Here is a 24,558-nt window from a genome sequence, read left to right as displayed (position 1 = left end):
AGCAGCTGTAGATGTGTTTTCGAAATTCTGGTTCACGGCCAGTAAACCGCCGGTGACAATGAATGAAATATCATCTAACAGCTGATTTGTATTGATTATTTCACCAAAAACCAAAAAAGTTTTTGCAATTTCGTTTGCTAATTGTTTGCTTTATCTGCTTTATGCGCAATCAAAATTCGACGTGTTTCGCATACTTCTTAAAGTGCTCAATTTATCTTACTGAGCGAGTAAAGTTGTAGCTTATCTATTACGGTGCTCTTGAGTTAGCTAACAAAAACAGATCGTCTCGTTAAATATCACCGACGGAATCTAATTCCGACATTACCTGGTTAGCTGGCCGAGTACGAGCAAACAGTGCAATTGTTCCAGAGTGTGAAGTTATGGAAGCTCCCAAAGTGAAGTTATGTGAAAATCCGCGCCAGGATGCTGGTCTCTTCTCGGTGCTGACCTTCTGGTGGACCACCGATATGTTCAGGAAAGGATCATCGAGAACGCTAGGTCTGTCTGACCTTTACAAACCACTGAATGAAGACCATGCCGACAGGCTCGGAGATCGATTACAAGTGTGAGTCACCTCTAGTGTTAGTTAGTGTAGGTACTATGTTGATGTTATTAGTCAGTTTACTACAATCAGCTGTTTACAGGGCGGTAAACGGCTGACTCAGATTTCAGTTGCGCGTTTGGCCCCTATCAGATAATTAGCTACTTTAATGCATGCAATATTGTTCCGGAGTAATCTGTATTTTTAGCACCGAGATTTCGTGATAAGATTTTTGAAAATCATTATTTTTTATTTTAAACTTGAATGTGTTTTCTACGCAAAGAGGAATTGACTTGTGACTGATTGTTTCCAAAGTTATACGTACATATGTTTTTTAGATTAGCGATTTGAGATAGGCTCGCGTAATTGGTTACTATTATATACGTTATCTGTTGCATTTTTCGGAGCGCGCAATTTTTCATGACGCTTTCAAGCCGAAGAAAAAATTAACATCGTGTGCTATCGTTTGGTAAGCTCGATTACTCTTGCGCGCGTTTTCCATTTTCATGGTTTTTGCTCAACGGAGGTATTTTGCCCTGTAACTATTCTCTTACTAATAATGAATTTTTTTTATTCCCAGTGCTAACCCTAGTTGCAACCTAAGCTCTTCTTTATTCGTTTAATTTGACCCAGTATTGACCTGGTACCACCTCGAATGTGCATCATAATTTTTTGTAAGTTTTAACACACTATGGACTTAGTTCGTAAACAACTATCCGGCATCTTTTTCTTACAAGCATCGTAAATCGCAATATCGTTTCTTTATTCCTGGGTAGGATGACCCAGTGGAATAAAGAAATTTGCTATAAGGTGGTTCTGTCGATTGTGTTGATAAACAATGGTCGAACTCAAATCTTGAGCGTGATATCACTAGATGTTCGGCTTCCATGAGACAAACTGGAATGTTATATTTGACGACGGACTACATCTAAGAAGGTGGAATTGTGCTAAAATTGAAATTTAAAAATCTCGAAATTTTGGCCATTTATTTGGACGCTACAGAAGATGTTTACATTGTATTGGAAGCGAAGGTTAACAGTTTCACTATCGCCTGACGGTTTTTAATTCAAAACGTCTTTGGGGGCTGAGGCGACCTACTTCAATAATTCCGTGCTAAACTGAATCACATGACATAAAATTATATCAAAAGTAATGTTAACTGAACACAGAAAAGTACATAACCTGATCTTAGAGTTTAGTTTAGTATCCAAGGTTTAAATGTAAAAACTGGCTCAACGTGCTCTGTGTAAGTCGTGCGGTCGTGTGTCAGACACAACCTCTGTTATTTTTTTCTTGCACTTTCAAAACAATTTTGAATACTTTCTAGCCCTTAAATACGTAATTTTTTTTTAAAACAACTGCGAAAAATATTTCAAAATAAATGTATCTAAGTGTTTTAGAAATATAATTCATTGGAACAATTATCTAGACATCAATATTTCTGTGATAATTTTATTTCTAAAAAAAACTAAAACACATTTGATTTGAAACGTTGTTCGCAATGTTGTTTTAAAACAACATTGCGCATTTAACATAAGGGTTATATGCATAGCCACGACCGCAAGGTTGACGTAGAACTGCAATTCATCTGACAAGATATTTGTCTTAATGAATTACTTTATACTAACACAAAGTCAATAAACGGTCCCATAAACCAAAGTCAAAGTCAATAAACGGGTTAAAACCCTCTTGCAAGCATAGTAGACGTGACTCTTAAATGTGAGCTTATCGTCAACCATAAACCCCCAAGAGATCGCTTTGAGGTGACGGTGCAGTTTCCGACTCTGACCACCGCCTGTTGCTCTGATTTGCGGTTATTCACAACCGTTACCCCCGGCTCATGGTGCGCTAACTCCAATTTTCGGGAATGCATCTAGTCTTCGACCTTGCATATACAGTGCGCGGCCGTCAACTCGACCTCCTCGATAGACTCGTCGTAGACCTCTGGGGTTATGTCGTCTGCATAGCCGACGATAACAACTCCTACAGGAAATTTGTACCGGATCACTCAACAATAGCGGTCATTGTATTTTGCAAGAGGGCACGTATAGCAATTGACTGGGATATATTACAAAAGTTCACATCATTGGACAACGTAATTCTAATTCCCTAACAAAAAAAATAAATCTTGTTCTAGTCATCATTGCTGCTTCATAACAGCTCAGTATTGTTCGATGGGCCTTACTTTCGGTGCGTTGGGGGGCTTGGGGGGCTTCGTACCACTCCAGGACAGAATTTGAATAGTGGCACGATACTAGATCTGGTCAGAGGATCGTAAGTTCCTCTTGTTACTTCAACAGAAGAAGATGCTTCAGTAGAAATTACTTGCGGTAGATTTTCCCGTTTACAGTCCCGGTAGTCACGAACGGTGCACTCCGTTTGCCACATGAGCATATCGCTTGCCAAATCTTACATTTTCCGGAACATCAAACTTGTGCTGGGCAGTGATAACAGTAGCCCCGAGAGCTGCCGGTAGTTAACGCTGGCGTAATTCTCATCATCCATAATGAGACAATTTCCCACTGTATTTTGCCGTTCTATACAATTTGGAACTTTCTGCACTTTGTACGTATGCAGTACCTGCCGGTACTTGGCTCTCTGAACGAAAGACTTGCTCAGACTCAACTTTTAGCCACATCCCTGATCGAAGCATTGGGATTCCGCGTAAACGCTTTAACAACACGCTTGTGGTCCGAATCACTGACCCGGTTCGATGCTCAGAATTTCGTAGTAACGTTTAATCAAACGAATTACCGTTGACTGCACGATGCCGAGTTGTTTTCCGATGTCCCGATGAGAGCGTTGACGATTTTCCAGGTGCTTTAACATAATCCATTCGCGACGTTGCTTTTTGGATAACAACATTTTTTTCCAATTTCCGAAAAAAACTGCCAGCGATAAATATACAGTGTGAACAATACACTTCAAACTACTTCTACCCAAATTTCCAAGACAAAATACCCAACGAGTAATTTTATACAGCGTTTCTCCTGTGATCAGCGTTGCCAGGTCATTTTTTTAAAAATCTGGAAAAGGCAAAAAAATAATCTGGAAACAATCTGGAAGTCATTTCGTGGGGTGAAAGGTAAATTCTTCGAATAAAAGTCTTGGGGTACGTAAAATTTGAGGTGACAAAATTGCAAAATTTCCCGCCAAATTTGAAGTGATGACCTTTTTGCGGAACAGAGAAAATAAAATCTGGATAAAATCTGGATCATTCATGAAAAATCTGGATAATTGGGCATCAAATCTGTCTATCTGGATACATGTTCAAAAATCTGGATAATCCAGCTAAATCTGGATACCTGGCAACGCTGCCTGTGATACAATTAGATTTTGGGCATTCCCGGAGACTCATGTGGTTTGAAAGAGTCTATTGCCCATTCAACCTTCGAATTACCCAATATGGAGCAGATGAGTTCTTGAGATTCAGTCCAAATCCAGTTTGATCCTGGACCTCCTCAGTATTAAAATATGATCCTGGGGGATCTTCCATCATAATATTAAGTGTTTTCTAAGAATCCCGTCTAAGATGTTGGATGGGATTAGACCATTTTGGATAGTTTTTCAGATGATGTCATCATCTTAAATCCTAAAATAGCGTCCGGTTTCTGGGTATCATTCCTTTTCCCAACGTATTCTTATAAGATAGTATTTGATCAATTAAGGCTGTTTACCAGAGATCATAAGACGCCATCTTGGAATTCAAAATGAGATTTGGAGTTGATTTTTGGTTTCTGAGCATCATTCCGGTTCCGGGAATTCTCTTTAGGAAGCCATTTTATCATTTTAGGTTATTTTTTTAGCAAACGGAAGTCGCCATCTTGGATTCCAAACAGTCGTCTGAGGCTTTCAGGGTTATGGGCATAATCTTGGTTGCGAAAACACTCATAATCAGTGGTGTTTGGATATTCTATAGTCGAGCACATCTCAGAAATGATGAAAGCAACATCATTAACATCAACGTCGTTACGGAATTTTGCTGATTTTATGAGTTCAGCTAAAAAATTGGCAGAAGTAGAAAAGAAGAAGATAGTTCTTTTACAATACACTCACGCAGTGTTTCTCATGGGAGGAGGCTGGCAGCACGGTCAACAACCAGTACGCGATTTCTGTTTGCTGTAGTTTTATTTTAAATTATCAGTGTTATTCACAAGAAGAAAAAGCAAAAATAGTGGAATACAGTAGAACTGTGTGTGCCGTGTACGAATGTGATAAAGGAACCTCATCTGAGTGAATGAAATGATTGAATGTTCTTGAAAACAAATATGCAAAAACGTCTAGTGTCTAGTTATGTGTGTGGTTTCAAGCTATAGGTGTAAACAAGATAGCGCAAGTACGTCTTACGAGAAGACGGGTGAAAAACGCTATAGCAAACATCGGTACGAACAACATGATCAAGCGAGTGATGAAGGAGGGAGAGCGAGACAGAAAAAAACAGCTAAGTATCCTATGCCGATTCTTCTGCATCTTCTGCATTTTTACAAATTGCTGCGACGTTGATTACTAAGATGGTGTTTTGGTAGGTAGTGGTGTTCATATTCGCTACGCCGCAAACTAATACTGCGCTGCGACTTGCGTGTGGGATGATGAATAGTTCTATAAGTTCATTTCAATGAATCATTGAACCCATTGTCACTGCATTGGGAATGGGTAAAATTTCATTGGGTTAATGCAACAATTTTCGTGTTTCATGATTTCTCTAGCTTTTGATAAATTTATTGTTTTGCTCTTAGGTAAATTTTTGATAATCATGCTGAATAAAATAAAATAATGATTACTTTGGCATTTTGCGAATAGATTACGAAAATTGAATTGTTATTGATGCTTATACGCTTTTCAACAAATTTCCGGGCTTTGGATGCATGAATGTTGCCTAATTTTCAATTTAATGGATAGGAATGATTTTCTTGCGTCAGACAGAGATAACGATTTTACTTTCGAGCTAACCGAATTTCCAGAAACTAGCGTTACCCGTGTAAACGACGCGCATAGTACTTACGAGATAATACTATGAATTCGTGAAGCTTCCATACCGGTATTTATAGGCTGACCAGACGTATTGTTTTGAACCAAACAGTACCGTTTTTTCGACTGTTTTTAACCGTCCCGTCTTTTTGTCATTTTGTACCGTTTTCGAATAACCCTTGAAAAAATCTTAAATAGAGCTTTGCATTGAAATAAGTTTTCAAGTAGCCAGGATTTTCTAATATTACTGAGTACGTTTTGTGCCTTCCTAAAGTACCGCACCATTGAAAGGACATCCCCTATCGTGAATTGATGAAAAAGTCGCGACTGAAAGTTGAGACCATGATAATTGTTAGTTAAAACCTCGATCATCCAAATTTGTCACATAATTTCAGGAACTCATTGCAAAAAAATCACTCTCCAAAATCGGGCAAGTTTATCGACGCACTGAATAATTGTTTGTATGTATGTAATGAGTTTTATCATGTGTCCCGTTTTTTGAACCCATTTGTCCCGTTTTTATCCCAAGAAAATCTGGTCAACATAGGTTTTTAATGTACGGAAAATTTGTTAGATCGTTTATAACTAGCTAGAATCTATAAAGCAAACTAGCTGATTCTATCCCGGCCATTTATTTTTCCTTAATATAGTAACAAATTAAACTGACTGAATTTATACGTTAAAATAAGAGCGATTCAATATCCGTCCGGTGTGTTTTCCACGGGCGCAAATAGCGTTTTTTAGTCGACACTTTCCTTGAGATCGTATTAACTACAGATAGATCAACAACGCGTAATAGATCCGGTAGAAAGAGGAAGTAATATGCGTGGCGAAGCGTCAACGTAGATATATTTTTTGCAAGATTGTCTACTCGACTGCGATATATCGATTATATGTTTAGGTAGAAGTGTAATGACTTCGCGAAGACCAAAATACAAAAATATCAGTTCAAATTGATAACATGTATCGTGACCAAGCATGGAAAATATCACTCACTAAAATAAATCTAGGTAACCGTGATCTTTGATTTGAAGTTTTGCTGTCAATCATTCACACTCGCATACAAGTTTTTCCAATGAACCAAAAAGATTGTTTTTCATTCATTCTCCGCATATCATCAACAAGAGTTTGAAACGATGGAAACTAATTAACAACTTCTCGTATCCAAGTTTATATCGGATCGCTTAGATCAAGCTATTGTTTTCGAAAGAATCACTCGCGAGTCAAATATTGTATCAACATGATTTGCTAGATTGCTTTCAGCTGCGAACTGTGTGAGATACAGTATTGATTCATGGTGGGGCTTATGGTCAGATAGTACTGTTCATAATTTGTCAAGGCGTCTCTAAAGGTTACAAATTCTGCTTTTGTAACAAATTTCGCTGATACACACAGTAACATAGAGTTAATTTTTTTTTAAATAACTCCCAATTGAGAGCGGTCTGTGAGGAAGCATTTTCAGCTAAAGGTGGTAAAGACAGCGAAGCTGTGTTTGAATCTTCGTCCAGCGTAACTCAAAACTCGAATGATAAAATGACTCGAAGGAAAAATTAAATCACAGTGATCAAAAGAAATTTCAATTATTCTAAAACATTTGGTATAATAAATATTTCTGGAAGACTCTTACGAACATGAAAAAATTTTAAATATGTGTTACAGATTAAAAAAAAGGCCGAGATTGTATCCGCTGCTCGAGTTGACAGTGTTTTATTTCTTCAAACAGATTTTTTTCATATTTGAACTATACTTCATATGAACGCAACAAAATATTTCTTTGTGCGGCTTTTTTAACCTTAAACAAAATGAGGAAAACCACCGTTTTTTGAAGCCACTGATAATGGCTCATAGTTGTAAATATGTAAAGGGCTATTGTATGAGAAACCATTGTGCAACATATTTAAGTACCTTTGAGTAAATTAATTACATATTAGATTGGGTTGGTCTAACTGTAATCAAATTTGATGTAGGATATTTTGTTATTTTAATAGAAGTAAAATTTTGGATAAATAGGTTCGAAAGTTAGGAATGGTGTTTATTACTTCATACTAGTATAATTGAAGCGTATTTTTATCCATCTTCCTCGCTCATAGCTTGTGTTATTTGAGGCAGAAGATCCGGGTTAAGCTTCAGCAAAAGCGAATTGGCAACTGATTCGGCTGACAAATTCATCCTTCTATCCGAAAGCATCAGTTTCAGAGCACTGAAACCGCGTTCTACGGATACTTGTGTAGCTGAGCTTGATAAAACGATCATCGCAATTTTGTAGAGATCTGAGTTGGTATATTTTTGAACTTCCCAGTATTTAAGTAGATCGAAGTGGTTTTGTTTGTCCTTACTTTGAGATGGTCCTGAATTTATAGTATCGATAATTGATGTCTTATCTCTCATTTCTAATTTTTTAAGTTTATGAATAAAGGACATATTGTTTGTCACGTTCGTGTTAATTGACGGATCTTCGTTGAAAAAATCCGATAGAATTTTTTCTAGTTCATCTTCAGTGTCATTCAGTGTGGTGAACTCATCGACTACTCCATCAACACGTCGATGTATTTTTATAAGAAATTCCTGAAAAGAAACAAAGTAAATATATAAAAAGTATCGAATTAAAGCGTGTTTGAATCATCATTTGGAATATTTCAGAGACTGATAGAGGGCTTTATTTCATGAAAATACTCTTCTACGCATTTGTTCTTATGTGAATGTACTCAGAGTTATTCGACTCACAAGTTTCTTGAATACTTTTCCCTCAAGTGGCTCTCACACATCATATGTTTACCACTTAGAACAACTCTATTGACTCTATTTGGAAACTGAAATAAACTGTACTATAACCATCCTCTCCAAGTCCAACTAAATGTGAGAAACCAAATTTTGAAGGAAAAATGTTCGAAAGAAGCACTATTTTGAACGCATTTTAATGTTCTCTCACAACATAGCGTTGTTAATATAACAATTTCAATACCATATGTTATATATGAAGAAAAAAAAATACAGTATGTTTTTTTTGGGAAGAGCCTGCACCAATACATTACTGGTAATCAAACCATCAGTTATCCTACTTTAATATTGTATTCACTCGCAAACTGTTGGTGTCAAAGAACAAAGGGTAGAGCAGCATAAAACACGCTCAATTTGAGCGAAAAAACAGTAACACACTTTATTTTGTGAGATAACATTTACATCCTACATTTAGTGTATTACGTTTCTAGGTAAAGCCGCTTCAAAGAAGAGTATTCAAGAAATTCGAAAGATGAATAACTGTGAGTATATAATTGGAACATATGCGTAGAATAGTTTTTCAACAAATGTGGCCCTATATACATCATATTCACTTGAATGAGTTCTTTATCCAATGAAGAAATTCTTTTTGATCCTAGAAAATTGAAACGAGGATCCAAATATAAACTCGCTTTAAACTGCATGCTTGCGGTTATCTTTTCCAAACGTCGTCGAAATGCTTTTAAAAGTTTTTGGGCCAGTAAGTTATTAACCAATTTTGTTAATTTAGCCTGGCATAAGAGCCAACAAGCATAAAATTCACTCAGAGCTACGTGATGTTTTTGCAATTGGAGTGTGAGCACAAATGGTGCATCAAATGCTTCACAAAATTTCTCTATAAACTTCCAGTGCGTAGTGAAATCTGAAATTAAAAGTGTAACAAAAACAAAACATATTAAACTTTGGTATGTTGATATCAAAACGCAGCCCAATTGAACTTCATATCTCTTACCAATTTCTGGATAAGTTTTTTTTTGATCAAACCGAAAAATGGTTTCTGCGTCAATAGCGACTTCAGCATTGCGAAGGTGCTATTCCAACGTGTTTTGTTGCTAAGTGGAGGTAAATGAGCTTCGTGCAGTTTAATAAATTTGTAGTACTTTTGTTGGCGCAATTTCACTACTAGTTTCTGAATATTGAAAATGCGTTTCCCGTATGGTTTTACAACGTCCCAAACAGCAAGTTGCGCTGTGTGAGCAGCGCATCGTATACTGTCTAAAATCTTCACCATTGTTACGTCAAAATTGTCGTCAGGCATAGTAGTTGCCTCTGGTGTTGTCGTTTCACCATCCCTGCCATTTGAAAAATCATCATACACATCATCATCATCTTCTAAATTTTCTTCCTCGTCGAAAATCGAACTTTCAAATATGTTTTCATCGTCTGGTTGTTCTTCATAATGAAAGGTGTTTTCTTCTACTTGATCGACTTCATTGAAACATGAATCATACGTTTTAATCTCAGCTGCCTCGAAGATCTTCTTTATTTCGTTTACTGAAGCCACCATATTGGCCCCATTATCATGAGTGATTGAATAGACTTTGAAATTACATAAGATGAAACATATTTTAAGTAAATATATACATACATACATATATACATACAAACATATTTCTATATATATATATATATATATATATATATATATATATATATATATATATATATATATATATATATATATATATATATAAATATATAAAATATATATATATATATATATATATATATATATATATATATATATATATATATATATATATATATATATATATATATATATATATATATATATATATATATACATATATATATATATATATATATATATATATATATATATATATATATATATATATATATTTTATATATTTATATATATATATATATATATATATATATATATATATATATATATATATATATATATATATATATATATATTCTCCAGCCCAGGACTGATCGTGAACTGGAGGGTAGACGATGGCTACACCTATAGTGACCACCAGTCGGTCTGTTATAGCGTAGTCCAGAACGTGAGGCGGCAGGCGACGGGTAGAGCCAATACTCCGACCGTCCGCGGGTGGAAGACATCGCATTTCGATGCCGAGGTATTTGCAGAAGCAATGAGAAGAGAGCGCGAGGAGGGCAGTTGGCTCCGCCCGAGTGCTGACCAATTAGTTGCCACATTATCGCGGGCGTGCGACGCCACCATGCCTAGGACCCGCCAACCTAGGAATGGTAAGTCACCGGTATACTGGTGGACCGACGCGATAGCGGACCTCCGTAGCGCGTGCCTCCGTGCAAGACGGATGTTGCAACGTGCACGTACCGATGCACAGAGGGTAGAGCGCCGTGTAGTATTCGGATCTGCAAGATCGGCGCTTAAAAGTGCGATAAAGGCGAGCAAAAGGGCCTGCTTCGATAGGCTATGCGCGAGTGCCAATACGAATCCGTGGGGCAACGCCTACAGAGTCGTAATGGCGAAGACCAAAGGCGTGTTGGCGCCTGCAGAGCGATCACCAGCGATGCTGGAGCGTATCATCGAGGGACTCTTTCCACGACACGAGCCAAATCCTTGGCCTCCGGTTGCTGAGTCTCACGTCCGACGTTCCAGTATCTCAGACACAGACCAGGGATGGTCGGCCAACCTGCCGGGCATCCAATCCGTGAGAGACGGCAGCCGTGCAGAGGTTGTGGATGAGGTAAGGGTTACGAATGAGGAACTCTTCGTGATCGCCAACTCCCTAAAGGTGAGCAAGGCACCGGGACCGGATGGAATCCCGAACTTGGCCATCAGGACGGCCATGAAAGTGGCCCCCGATCTATTTCGAGCAGTCATGCAGAAGTGCCTGGATGACTGCCTCTTTCCGGACAGGTGGAAGCGACAGAGATTGGTGCTGTTGCCGAAGGCTGGGAAACCGCCAGGGGACCCATCGGCATACAGACCTATCTGTCTGCTGGACACTACGGGCAAGGTGCTTGAGAGGATTATCCTCAACAGACTGGTGAAGTACACAGAGGGTGTAAACGGTCTGGCAAGTAACCAGTTCGGCTTCCGGAAAGGTAGATCCACGCTGGATGCTATTCTCTCTGTCACTAAGACGGCAGAGGTAGCACTCCAGCGTAAGAGTTGGGGCATTCGCTATTGCGCAATCGTCACGCTTGACGTGAAAAATGCATTCAATAGCGCCAGTTGGGACTCCATAGCGCTCGCGCTTAGGAGCATCCACGTACCGGTGTCGTTGTACAAGATTTTGGAAAATTATTTCCAGAATCGGGTACTAGTTTACAACACGAAGGAGGGTCAGAAGTGGTCAGAAGTGCGTCCCAATCACCGCAGGGGTACCGCAAGGTTCCATCCTGGGCCCGGTGTTGTGGAATGTCATGTATGACGGGGTGTTGAAACTAAAGTTCCCTGTAGGGGTTGTGATCGTCGGTTTCGCAGACGACATCACGCTAGAGGTCTACGGCGAGTCGATCGAAGAGGTCGAGTTGACGGCCGCGCACTGCATACGCAAGGTCGAAGACTGGATGCACTCTAGGAAACTGGAGTTAGCGCACCATAAAACGGAGGTTACGGTTGTGAACAACCGCAAATTAGAGCAACAGGCGGTGGTCAGAGTCGGTGACTGCACCATTACCTCAAGGCGTTCCTTGAAGCTCTTGGGGGTTATGGTTGACGATAAGCTCACATTTAAGAGTCACGTCGACTATGCCTGTAAGAGGGCTTCAACGGCCGCTGCAGGACTATCTCGAATGATGTCCAATAGCTCAGCGGTATATGGCAGCAAGCGTAAACTTCTTGCCAGCGTGGTTTCGTCCATACTTAGGTATGGTGGGCCAGCGTGGTCCAAAGCGTTAGGTACCAACAGTCATCGTCGAAAACTGGAAAGTACCTACAGGCTCATGTGCCTGAGGGTTGTGAGCGCATACCGTACAGTGTCATACGACGCAATCTGCGTCCTGTCCGGCATGATGCCTATCAGCATAGCCATTAAGGAGGACGTAGAATGCTTCGATCAACGTGACACAAGGGGTATACGAGGCACCAGAAGGTCATTCTCGATGATCAGATGGCAGCAGGAATGGTCCAATTCCGCAAAGGGTAGATGGACGCATCGACTTATTCCGGACGTATCCGGATGGGTCGGGAGGCGCCATGGAGAAGTTAACTTCCACTTGACACAGATTCTGTCAGGTCATGGTTGCTTCAGGCAGTATCTACACAGATTCGGGCATGCGGGGTCCCCCATGTGTCCCGAGTGCGCGGATGCGGAAGAAACTGCTGAGCATGTCTTCTTCGTGTGCCCTCGTTTTGTGCATGCGCGGAGCGACATGATGGTAGTGAGCGGGCCAGACACCACTCCGGACAACCTAGTTCGGAGGATGTGTAAAGACCCAAACATTTGGAGGGCGGTTTGTACAGCCGCCTCTCAAATAGTTTTAGAATTGCAAAACAGGCGACAGGTTGACCACCGACATGCCAGTGTTAGCTAACGGCCAGTCTCCAGGTTAGTTAGCTAAGTTAGCAAAGAGATCTATAGAACCAAGAGGGTGCACAGAGCACAAAAGCCGCTCCCCGAAGCAATACCTAGCGGTGGTTCCGGGGAGTATTATGGGCTGGAGACTGGAGGGGTTTTAGTGGGTCCGGTCACTGATTCAAACTAACCCCACACTCCCTGAGGTTGGTCACCTCAGGGGTTTGGATGCAAATTTCCCCTCCACCTGAAAAAAAAAAAAAAAAAAAAAAAAAAAAAAAAAAAAATATATATATATATATATATATATATATATATATATATATATATATATATATATATATATATATATATATATATATATATATATATATATATATATATATATATATATATATTTTATATATATATATATATATATATATATATATATATATATATATATATATATATATATATATATATATATATATATATATATATATATATAATATCTATATTTGCATGTGTGTGTCAATCATTACCTAGATTACGGACAACGACTTTGTCATCGACGATGGTTCTTGCATTGATTCCAACAAAGTGACGGTTTCCTCTTGTTCCCCCATCGATCTCTAACGTTATAAGCTCCTGCATCCGTAATTCTGCAACTATCAGCTGTCTAGCTTTCCCTGCACATTTATTTTTTCTTTGCTTATTTCCACTTGTAATTTTTTCATCTTCTTTCTGGGTGGTTCAAATGAATTTTTAATGGGTAAGGGTATATCCAATGCCCCAAAAATTTTAGAGTGTTGTGAAAGAATATGTCGTTTGAAGTTTCCGGAAACAAATTTTCCTTGAACATATCTGCAATGTTCTTCAGCCTTGCAAACAAATTTTCCCTCGTCATCCACCTTTATAACTTGCATTAATCTGTCTTTCTGTGTTTGCCTTCTTTTCATTCTACAATAAAAATATTATCAGTTAAGTCTTTCTTCTACGTTTTACTTGTATTAATACTTACTTGATCGAATAAATAATCGAAATCCAAATGAAAAAAACAAATGAAAATTACCGGAATAAAATGAAAAAAATTTGAAACCACGGGTAACATTCGGCGAACAGCGCTCGACACTATCGTTTGCGAACCAATGATAACACTCATGAACGAAAATTTTATCAAAAGGTATCATGCAATGAACATCTTGCATGAAAGAAATTATTTGTGAGCAGAACTATTCATGAATTTTGACATATGGATTTTCCATATTTGTTTATTGACCTTTTCATTGAATACAATTTCTTATCATGAAGATAGTTTACTATGATGGAAAGCAGGCGAAACCCAGGTTCGTAAAGGATAGTAAAGTGAATCGTTTGGGAAGCGATTTTTTCCATGCTTGATCGTGACCTCGCATGCGCTTTATTTTTGCGGTGATACAGCAGAAAACAGAATAAGTTATTATCCCATAATGACTTACACGGCCGATATAGTGAATTCGGAGGCGCGATATTTGTTAGTAATGAACCCGGTAGTCGAACTCAGCGCATCGTTTACCAAAACGAACCCTGCTGCAAACCCTACCCTTTTTCCAACCTCCCAGTGATTCCTCGTGGAAGTGCAGAGTTGTTCTCGGCTTCCAATAAAGCGAGTATCACGTCAACATATTCCTATACACACTCCTTCTTTGACCTGCATTCGGATGCGGCCGGCGCTGGTATTACCTAATATAAAGATTAAGATCACCAGTTTTTACCCATTGAGAATGAATGTTAGTCCCAAGCATCATTCGTTGGTTCTCTGTGTAATTACAGCTGATCTGGCAATAACGGAGTAGCAACCGCGGGCGGTCAATCATGCTCATGCTCATGCTCAATACACTCACGCAGTGTTTCTCATGGATTTTTTTTATAAATTTATTCTATTTATAAAACAATCGACTCAGTTTTCAAATCAGTCTCCTTCGAATAACTTGATGAATTCAAGAGTTCTTTGAGCGTTTGGAAACCAAATGAAAAAAATCAAATGTAAAAATTATCTTTATGTAACACAGCCTGTTCATCGGATTTTTAGTTCTATAGTTATAAGGGATAGAATAATGATTAACTTTACTTTTAGCAACTGGGAACGACAACTAGAACAACGCAAAAAAGATCCCAAACGGAAACCGTCACTGGTCAAAGCAATATTTCGCACTTTTCGCCTGGAGTGGATCTGGTTGTCTGTACTGACCGTGTTTGGCGAGATTGTACTGCGAATCGCACAACCTATCTTGCTCGGAAGATTACTGCTGTATTTCAGGTAAGCGCTTAGTTCAATCGAAAAAGACAACCCTTTTCATTTGAAGTAGAAATACCCAAAAACCACCAGGCGACAAGCGGACATCAGTTACGAACAAGCGTTATACTATGCGGTTGGGATGGTCCTAACGAAGGCTGCCAGTATTCTGGTGGAGAACCAATACTCGATCTGTACCTGTTTGAATGGAGTTAGGACCCGAATAGCTGTTTGCAGTTTGATTTATCGGAAATCTTTGCGGCTTTCGAGAAACGCTTTGGGAGACACTTCCCCAGGAAAGGTTGTCAATCTGTTGTCCAACGATGTTAATCGATTCGATATTGTTGCCTATCTGGTATGCTACATGTGGTCGGCACCGTTGTTGACGATTGTGGTCGTGATTCTACTGTGGTATGAAGTTGGCTGGGCTGGACCTCTTGGAATTTTGACAATTTTTGCCATTACACTGTTCCAATGTAAGATTGGCTGAACTGTAGTAAGTTTAGAACCATATTGATCAGGCTGTCTCCGTAGCTTTTTTCGGTAAGCTGACTTCACGGTATCGTCTACGGACGGCGATGCGAGCGGATGACCGTATTCGGTTGATGGATGAAATCGTGGCCGGAATTCATGTGATCAAAATGTACGCTTGGGAGAAACCGTTTGCCGCACTGATTTCACTAGCACGAAAGGCTGAGCTTAAATTTGTCTTGAGAAGTGGATTGATTCGTGGTTTGTACATGACGTTCCAGCTGTTCACTACCAGGGCAGCATTGTTTGCGACGATGATTACCCTGTTCCTGATGCAAGAAGACATAACTGCGGCCAAAGTGTTTGTGATTGCCAGTTATTTAAACATTGTGGCCTACACGATGGCGGGAATGTTTGTACGAGGTGTTGCAGAAATATCGGAAGGTTTAGTGGCAACTAGGAGACTGCAGCGATTTTTGGAGTATGAGGAAATACAACAAGCGGAAGAGCTGCGTAGAACTGTAAGTCTTGAGTTTTGTTGAAAGCGTGTTAACCTTATGGTTCTAATTTCAGATGGAAAAACAAAACGGTAATCAAAATGTGGAACTTTCAAACATCGCCATTTCTATGCGCTCCGTAACGGCTCGTTGGGAGACACCTGGGTCGCATGGCGAACAGTATCCTCTAGCATTCGCGGAACAGCATCCTGCTACACTAGATAGTTTGGACGTTGACTTCCCTAAGGGTAAATTGATTGGAATTGTAGGAGCAATTGGTTCCGGTAAATCGTCCATCTTACAAGCTATTCTGCAAGAGCTGCCACTCGAGAGTGGGAAAATAGTTTGCAATGAAACATTGTCCTATGTCAGCCAGGAGCCGTGGTTATTTGCAGGTAGCATCAAACAGAATATTTTGTTTGGTTCGGAAATGGATAAAAAACGTTATAAATCGGTGGTGAGAGTGTGCGCTTTAGATGCAGACTTGGAGCAATTTCCAAACGGTGATGATACGTTGGTTGGAGAGCGCGGAATTTCGCTTTCCGGTGGGCAGAAAGCGAGAGTTTGGTAAGTTGCTAATAAAGTTATGTAAAGCTCAGCAAGATAAATATTTATTTCATAGTTTGGCTCGAGCAGTCTACAGAAAGTCTGGCGTTTATTTGCTGGATGATCCGTTAAGCGCCGTGGATGCACACGTTGCACGTCACTTGTTCGATTTATGTATTGGCTCGAAAGGTTTGCTGGGCAGACAAGGCGCTACCAGGATTCTTGTGACACACCAGGTTCACTTCCTGATTGAATCTGATTGGATCATAGTTATGAACGAGGTAAATGCAAACAATATGAACAATTAAATAGGAGAAACGATACATACAAACTTGCAGGGCAAAGTGGAAGCTCAAGGAACTCCGCACGATCTCATGAAACGAGGAATTGATATATTAGACCTTAGCTCTGATGATTCGGAAGACACCTCATTGAATCATTCCCACCTTGGTCGGCAAGTTTCTCAACTATCGGTAGCTTCGACTACATCCAGCAATAGTGCATTGAATGAAAAATTTGATGCGGATAAGGAAGAAGATCTTATTGAACAATCATTTGAAAAATCTTCCGAAGATACGACCAACAGTTCACTATTCATGCATTACGCCTCCGGAACTGGAAGTTGGGTGGTTCTGGTCGGTCTGCTCCTATTGTTTCTTGCCACTCAGCTTATTGTCAGTTTTACGGATTATTGGGTGTCGTACTGGGTATCCCAAGAGGAATTAAGAGCTTTCATTGCGGAGCAGAACGAAACGGTTGTGGCTGCGGGTTCACAGGAAGTTCCGCTCAGTTCCGAGATCTGTATGTACGTGCAATGTTCAGCAGTAGTTGGGATTTTTATAATAGGGCTAGGGAGGTGAGTAGTCTATAATAATAACTTTAAATCCGTAACTAAACCATCTCCTGCACCCCACAGAACAATTGGATTCTACTGCTCCTGTGCCCGAGCATCGCAAGCAATTCACGACTGGTCGTTCAAGGGTTTCATCTCAGCGACCAAGCGTTTCTACGATACTAACCCGTGTGGCAGGATTCTGAATCGCTTCTCCAAAGACCTGGGAGCTATGGACGAACTTCTTCCGAAAGCGATTCTCGATGCAACGCAAGCGGTATTGGCAATCGCTGGCGCTATGCTGGTAATTCTGGTCGTTCAACCCTTCTTCTCGATACCGGTTTTTCTGTTGCTGCTTGTCCTGCTGTACGCTAGAAAGATTTATTTGAAAACTTCCCAGAACACACGTAGGCTAGAAGGAATAAGTAAGCTTTTAATACTATTTTTTACCAGTTCAACAAACTAAAATTTAATTAAAACATTATCTTTCAGCCCGCTCTCCGGTATTTTCCCACATATCGACCACCCTCAATGGTTTGCCAACAATCCGGTCATATTGTGTGCAGAAATTCCTCATTAAAGAGTTCGATTTACACCAAAACATTAACACCGGCGCATATTTTATGTTTCACTGCGGCCGAATAGCCTTCGGGTTGGTGTTGGACTTGATCTTCTTCGTATTTCTCGTTATTGTAACATTCACGTTTCTGCTACTGGATACGGATGCGCTGGGAGACAAGGTAGGTCTTGTTGTTACCCAAATTACATCCCTAGCTGGAATGCTGCAATTTGGCGTGCGCCAAAGTGCCCAGATGTTTAATCATCTGATTGCAGTGGAACGATTGTTAGAGTACAAAAATTTACCTGCCGAGAAGCAACCACCGGAGGACACCTTGCAAATTAAAACAAAACAATGGCCATCGATGGGAAGGATACGCTTCTCGAATGTTTGCTACAAATATTACGAAGATGCTCCTCTAGTGCTTCGTGATTTAACATTTGAAATTAAACCAAAAGAAAAGATTGGAATTGTTGGTCGAACCGGTGCGGGGAAGTCGTCGATTGTTGGGGCGATCTTTCGGACAGCAATCGTTGAGGGTAACATCATAATCGATGATGTTGATACGTCTGATATTACATTGGAAACGTTGAGATCGAACATCTCGATCATTCCCCAAGATCCGATCCTGTTTAGCGGAACCTTACGGAAGAATCTTGATCCGTTCGATCGTTATACCGATTTGGAGCTGTGGAAGGCGTTGGAGCTAGTAGAACTAAAGGATTTAGCTAATGGTCCTCTGGGTCTTCAAGCGTACGTTGCATGTGCCGGAACAAACTTCAGCGTCGGTCAGCGACAGTTGTTGTGTCTGGCCAGGGCGATTCTTCGAAACAACAAAATACTTGTTCTTGACGAAGCAACCGCAAACGTAGATCCCGAGTAAGAATACATGTTAATTTTAAGGCTCAAGATAAGCGATTTACTCTGTTATTTTTTTCTAGAACTGACCGTTTGATACAGTTGACGATCCGGGAACGATTTGTCGACTGTACTGTACTTACAATTGCTCACCGTTTGAACACTATCATGGATTACGACCGGGTGTTGGTAATGAGCGATGGCAAAGCCGTAGAGTTTGGAACTCCCTATGACTTACTACAATTACCCAGTGGAGTGTTCCGTGCTATCGTGTTGGCAACCGGAGCAGTTGAGTCGGAGAATCTCATCAATATGGCTAATAAACACAATAATCAGAATGTAGAAAATGTAGACTGTTAAACTGTTGAAAGAAACATAAGTATGTACATATTGTTTTGTACTTAAACTGCCCAACTATGTTAGAATAGTATATATTGTATACGTTTAGATTATACAAATAAAATGTCTTTATAATACAATTCAGTAATGTTCAGATTCTCATGGCCGAAATATAACAAACAGCACAGGTAGCACTTCGGATTGGATGAGATCGTATTTTCGCACTATCTTGTACCAAATCATTTAAGTTTGTTTGATTTTGAAGCTAAGGTTCACATTCCGGAGAGCCTGCAAGGAATTAAGGAATGAACTAAGCACCATAATTAAAACGGTTCGAAAATATGTATAAGGAATCGAAAAACATCTCTTTTGAAATTCAAATGGTGAGTTGAAAACCTGGAAGGAGCGTCAAACTTAGCTCCGGTCGTCACAAGTTTCTATCTCACACCTCCACTACTCATACGATCACGATAGATTGCCAACTGAAACATGGATACAACTGGTTGGTGTAGTCTGGGCAATGTTGTCATCCGACAATAGCTAAGTGAGAAGGTGCAACGCGATCGTTGGCGCGTAAACCATCTTTCGGCGATAGAGAAAATCCTTCGCCAATCCGAGCGTCTGTTCACCAAAATGGTGCGGCTCCAAACAGCGTCTGATCTACATGTTAGGGGCGGCTGATCAGCGTGGGACTCTAAACAGTGCTGTCACGATGGTTCTCTGGCAAGACAGGAAGCGAAAAATGTTAATACGGACCGTAGCAACCGGCATAGACCTAGACAGCGAAAACGGACTAACGATTAAAAACTCGGAACATGGAACTGCAAGTTACATTATTTTTTGGAGAGTACCAGCATTTTTTTCGACTTATTGAGGGCCCGCAAGTTCTACATCGCAGCGTTGCAGGAGGTATGCTGGAAGGGATGGTTACACCATTTGTCAAAGCTGCGGTAACCTCGGCGGTAACACACGAGCTGGGCACAGCTTAGATTATTATAAAGAAGTACGTGATTGGGTAGTCGCAAATCGACAACAGAATGTGCAAGTTAATGATCATAGACCGTACACCTAGAGATCACCACAACAGACTAATACATAAAAGACCGTACACCTAGAGATCACCACAACAGACTAATACACAAATTGACCACGTTTTGATTGACGGAAAGCGCTTCTCGGATGTTGTCGACGTCCGAACCTATTGTTATGCAAACGTCGATTCTAACCATTGTCTCCTGATGATCAAAATGCGCCAAAAACTTTTGGTTGTCAACAACATCCGCTACCGTCGCGGCCACGGTATGATCTGGAACGACTTAAATCCCCTGAAATCGCTGCAGAGTACGCGCAAAATCTTGAGGCAGCGTTGTCGGATGAGGGAAAGCTTACCGACGACCATCTGGAGTACTATGAAAGCAGCTTTTAACAACGCAGCGGAAGGGCTGCTGGATTCGTCAAGAGGATTCGACGTAACGGCTGCTTTGACGAGGATTGTCAAACGATTCTAGATAAGAAGAAGCACTATCGACTGGTTCCTGTTTTGACAGTTCACACTGGTTCCCGAAATCCAGTCCGCCAGACTAGTAAAGTATACAGTGACTATAGTCGATAGTGCTTCGATTTTCGCATTTGAAGTATTGTAATCGTGCCGTAAAAAGATACAGAATAAATTAGACTCAATAATTGGACTGTTTGTGACAATTGCTATATTTTTGAGAATAGTTATTGTAATGAATTAATGACATCACAAGAATGTTAAATTTATACATGTGAGAAAATCACAAGGAATATTTTCTTTCGTCAATAACGTGCTCTTTTTATAATTAATTGTTTATTGATAACATTATACTGCCATAGATTTGCTGTCCTGTCGCTTTTCACGCTGTACTATTGTACGGGAAATGCTCAATCGAAACAAAATGATTTTTTTTTATAATTTTCGCTTTCAACGAATAAATGAATTATCAGGTAACTCGCAAAATTTTAACCATTTTCCTTTAATCTCCGCATTCTTTGGAAACCGGAGTAAACTTGTTTGTTTCTTTGTCCTTCGCCAATTGCTGTTACATTTGTTATAAACGCACTTCATTTTCACATCAAATGTTTACTTCCAAAGAAGTCAGATGCAACATGAATTATATCCAGTGGTGTCAGGATTTTAATGTGAAAAAGCGGGTTGCCAGTTGCATGGTTCCCCACTCCGCCAGACTAGTAAAATGCAGTGACTATAGTCATAACGTGAGTCGATACAAACAGAAACTAAAACAGCAGACCCATTTTTTCCGGGACAAAAAGCACCAGCTGGAAGAGCTGAAGTGTGAGGAAATAAAGCAGCGGTATCTTTTTCAAGAAAAAGTTAGATTCTACAAGAAACTGAACGCTTTGTGCTGCGAGCTGAAATGTGTCGGGATAAAGATGGAGGAATCATGACGGATGAACGTGAGATTATCGTCAGGTAGAAGCAGTTCTACAATGGACACATTTATGGCGCAGAGGCAGAGGACCAAGACGAAAACATGACAAAAATTATAATACTTTGTATTTTGTAAATAAAAGCATACAGATTTTCTTTTGTGTTATCTCCTAAAACTTTAATTATCTTTATAATCTTTAATCCAAAAAGATCAAAAATTTATCAACTGGTTTAATTTTGAAAAATAAAATACATCGAACAGAGCCGTTTTTAGGGTCACCCTATTTCAGAACTGGTCACGCAAAATGCTTCAATTGTTCAATTTTGAGAAGGGATGGAATTTAATTTCAAAAATTCATAACTTTTGAATCAGTTGATCGATTTTATACCGTTTTGAATCAATGTTGAGATAATTATTTTCTGTACCAATGAAAAATACAAAAAAATGGAAACACTATACTCTTACATGCAAAATATATAAAATTATTATAACTTTTGTCATATTTTCAAATTAAATATTTTCGAATTGAATGTGCTCTCAAAATTGAGACCAACATACTTAATCAAAAAAAAAAGTCGTTCGGTAATTATTTTTACAATAATCCATCGGTAAAGTGTAATAATACCGGTATTCCTGCAAAAAAGCATCAAATTAACGACTGTTCTGTAAGATCTGTGAGTTTTACCATAATTTTGTTCATTTTTACCGAAATATTTGCTTAATTTTACATTCACCGAAATGTGTATAACTTTTTACCGAACAACCTGTAAAAATGCCAAGTTGTGAATGTGGTGGCCATTTTTCTCATATATACTCGTATACGTATACGTGCAACCGTGCGAGACGCGAATATTTTCTATTGGTGCTGCTCATTTGTTTTAATTGTTGTTTTGTGTGAACATAGGATATTTATTATTTGGAATGTGTTAATGGTGAAATACTGAAACAGGATGTCCGAGTCGCTAATATTTTTCGTAAGTAATCTGGTTAATTTAGTTTGATTTTAGACGGTACCGGCAGGCATGCTTGTCATTCTCCTCAGTATGTGAAAGGACAGGAGAAAAAAAATCACAAGAAGGTTGTATGCAAAGCCACGACCGCAAGGTTGAAGTAGAATACTTTTACAAGAAAGATAACCTGGCTGCTTGCGTGTCAGTCATTTTTTCTAGTAAATAAACGTTGACCGTTCATTGGCAGTATTGTAATTTCTTTTTGTCTGATATTTTGAATGAAGTTCATTGGATATTTTTAAATTTTGTGCAAATGAGAATTTGAAGTGCTGCCGAATTGTAATAAGCACATTTAATACGACATCATTAAACGGGAACGGAACAAAGGCTACGGTTATGCAGAACGCGAATGCCGGCGCGATGCGATTCGCCTTACCGTGGTGAAATGTACAGCCCATTTTAAGGCGCAGTAGAGCTATACATTTCAACAGATTTCGTCTTGCCGAATCGCATCGCGCCGTTATTTGCGTTCTGCATGACCGTAGCCAAACACTAAGCGACGCAAACACGTAATAATAGTCAGAGTATGCATGTAGATGTAGATAATTAACTTTGGATTATAGCGCAAAACGAGAAAATATTAACTCTTCAAATAATCATTTGTGTTCTTCAAATTTCAGTTGTTCAATTAAATATCCGATGAAATGTTTGTTTATTATCTGATGAAGCTCTTATATAGGCCAAATGATGCATTCCCAATTAACTAGGTCCATAACTCTGCCGACCGTGCTTGGGAAAGCGCGGTATAACGACCAATCAGAGGTCGAATTTTGTGTTTTGACAAGGCTTAAGAGTTTCCAATAGTACAATAGTTCGAATGATTAAATTGCAATTTCATGCATTTGGTAGGAATATTAGAAGATTTTCTAATCGATTGCTGCAAAAACGAAGGAAATCCATCGAGAACTAACCGATTTATTAGCATTTGAAATTTTTCTCACTTTTTTCAGTTTTAGATTTTCATTTTACATCCCTATGTAGCCGAACTTCCTGAGAGAAGTATTCTAATTCATAATTAAATCTTCATTAATTCACTTGTTGTCCTAATAAGGACAATTGTTCAATTTATCATAGGATGTAGTGTTTATCTTACATCTCTGTGTTACCTTGATAGTGAGGACTAAGTCGCACGGTCAACACAATGAGAAAGGTGTTTTCACATTGAAAACTAGACACGGCTTTACTGGAGGAAGTGTTGGCAAATGCATCTACCGCTAATACCACCGCTATCATACGAAAGCGCGTCGTTTCATGTGGGGAATATCAACAACGAAACATGACGCGCGTCTAAGCATAACCCGAACTGTTTCGCCGTGCTGCTCCCATTCACCTTTACATCGGCCTTAGGGAAGTATCGGCTGCATCTGCATCTACCGCTGAGGCTGTCACTATACTGCTATTGGTACCAAATACTATTAACTCTTCAAATAAGTGTGTTATTTGTTCTCAAAAGAACAATTGTTCAATTCAAATCGGATTTACGCAATCGCATCTCTGTAATATTACCGACAATAATATTCTGCTGAACAAACTGATACAACTTTCCCATTAGGCCTCTGCCATAATAGACGCGAACCGATTCGCTCAGCTGTAGGTTAATGTACAGCCATCAGTAGAGCTGTACATCAACCTACGGCCGAGCGAATCGGTTCGCGCCGCTTTTCGCGTCTACTATGGTAGAGACCTTAGAGAAAGTTGCTGGCTGATGTATTCACTTCATGCAAGCCTGCTGCTGATGCTTCCCGCTACCACACTGAAACAGCATTTTAGTGAAGGGAGTGTCGTTGCATCAGCTGACCCTGCTACTATCGATGCTGATATACCCGCTGCAACAGCTACGCTATGCATAGCCATGCCACAGTTGTGGCCGCTATACGCTGGCCCAACTGCTGAGCAACTGCAACGCTATCCGTAGCCATGCCACAGTTGTGGCCGCTATACGCTGGCCCAACTGCTGAGCAACTGCAACGCTATCCGTAGCCATGCCACAGTTGTGGCCGCCATTGG

General features: G+C 39.7%; 1 protein-coding gene across 2 annotated transcripts; it reads left to right on the top strand.

The window, feature by feature from the left end:
- Positions 1 to 19,267, top strand: LOC129730039 (ATP-binding cassette sub-family C member 4-like). Of its 2 annotated transcripts, none has more exons than XM_055689016.1 (10): positions 1 to 565; positions 14,867 to 15,049; positions 15,119 to 15,501; positions 15,560 to 16,017; positions 16,070 to 16,560; positions 16,616 to 16,820; positions 16,878 to 17,395; positions 17,456 to 17,796; positions 17,864 to 18,809; positions 18,872 to 19,267. In XM_055689016.1, exons 1-10 carry the CDS (start codon positions 381 to 383, stop codon positions 19,146 to 19,148), a joined length of 3,987 nt encoding a protein of 1,328 aa, XP_055544991.1. In that variant the 5' UTR covers positions 1 to 380; the 3' UTR covers positions 19,149 to 19,267. The 2 variants fall into 2 exon arrangements, with proteins under 2 accessions (XP_055544991.1, XP_055544992.1); XM_055689017.1 differs by having other exon boundaries at positions 520 to 591; positions 15,099 to 15,501.
- Positions 19,268 to 24,558: the final 5,291 nt, after the last annotated feature.

The sequence above is a fragment of the Wyeomyia smithii genome, chromosome 3 (assembly GCF_029784165.1).
Source record: "Wyeomyia smithii strain HCP4-BCI-WySm-NY-G18 chromosome 3, ASM2978416v1, whole genome shotgun sequence".
In the NCBI taxonomy this organism is placed as follows: domain Eukaryota; kingdom Metazoa; phylum Arthropoda; class Insecta; order Diptera; family Culicidae; genus Wyeomyia; species Wyeomyia smithii.
Note: the sequence above shows the minus strand (reverse complement) of the source record. Positions and strands in the feature narration are given on the sequence as shown.

Excerpts from the sequence above, each read along its gene's own strand:
- LOC129730039 (XM_055689016.1), top strand. The coding sequence starts at position 381 with ATGGAAGCTCCCAAAGTGAAGTTATGTGAAAATCCGCGCCAGGATGCT. Across the intron at positions 15,502-15,559 it reads TGCCATTACACTGTTCCAAT|CTTTTTTCGGTAAGCTGACT; the intron begins GTAAGATTGGCT and ends CTGTCTCCGTAG. Across the intron at positions 18,810-18,871 it reads ACCGCAAACGTAGATCCCGA|AACTGACCGTTTGATACAGT; the intron begins GTAAGAATACAT and ends ATTTTTTTCTAG.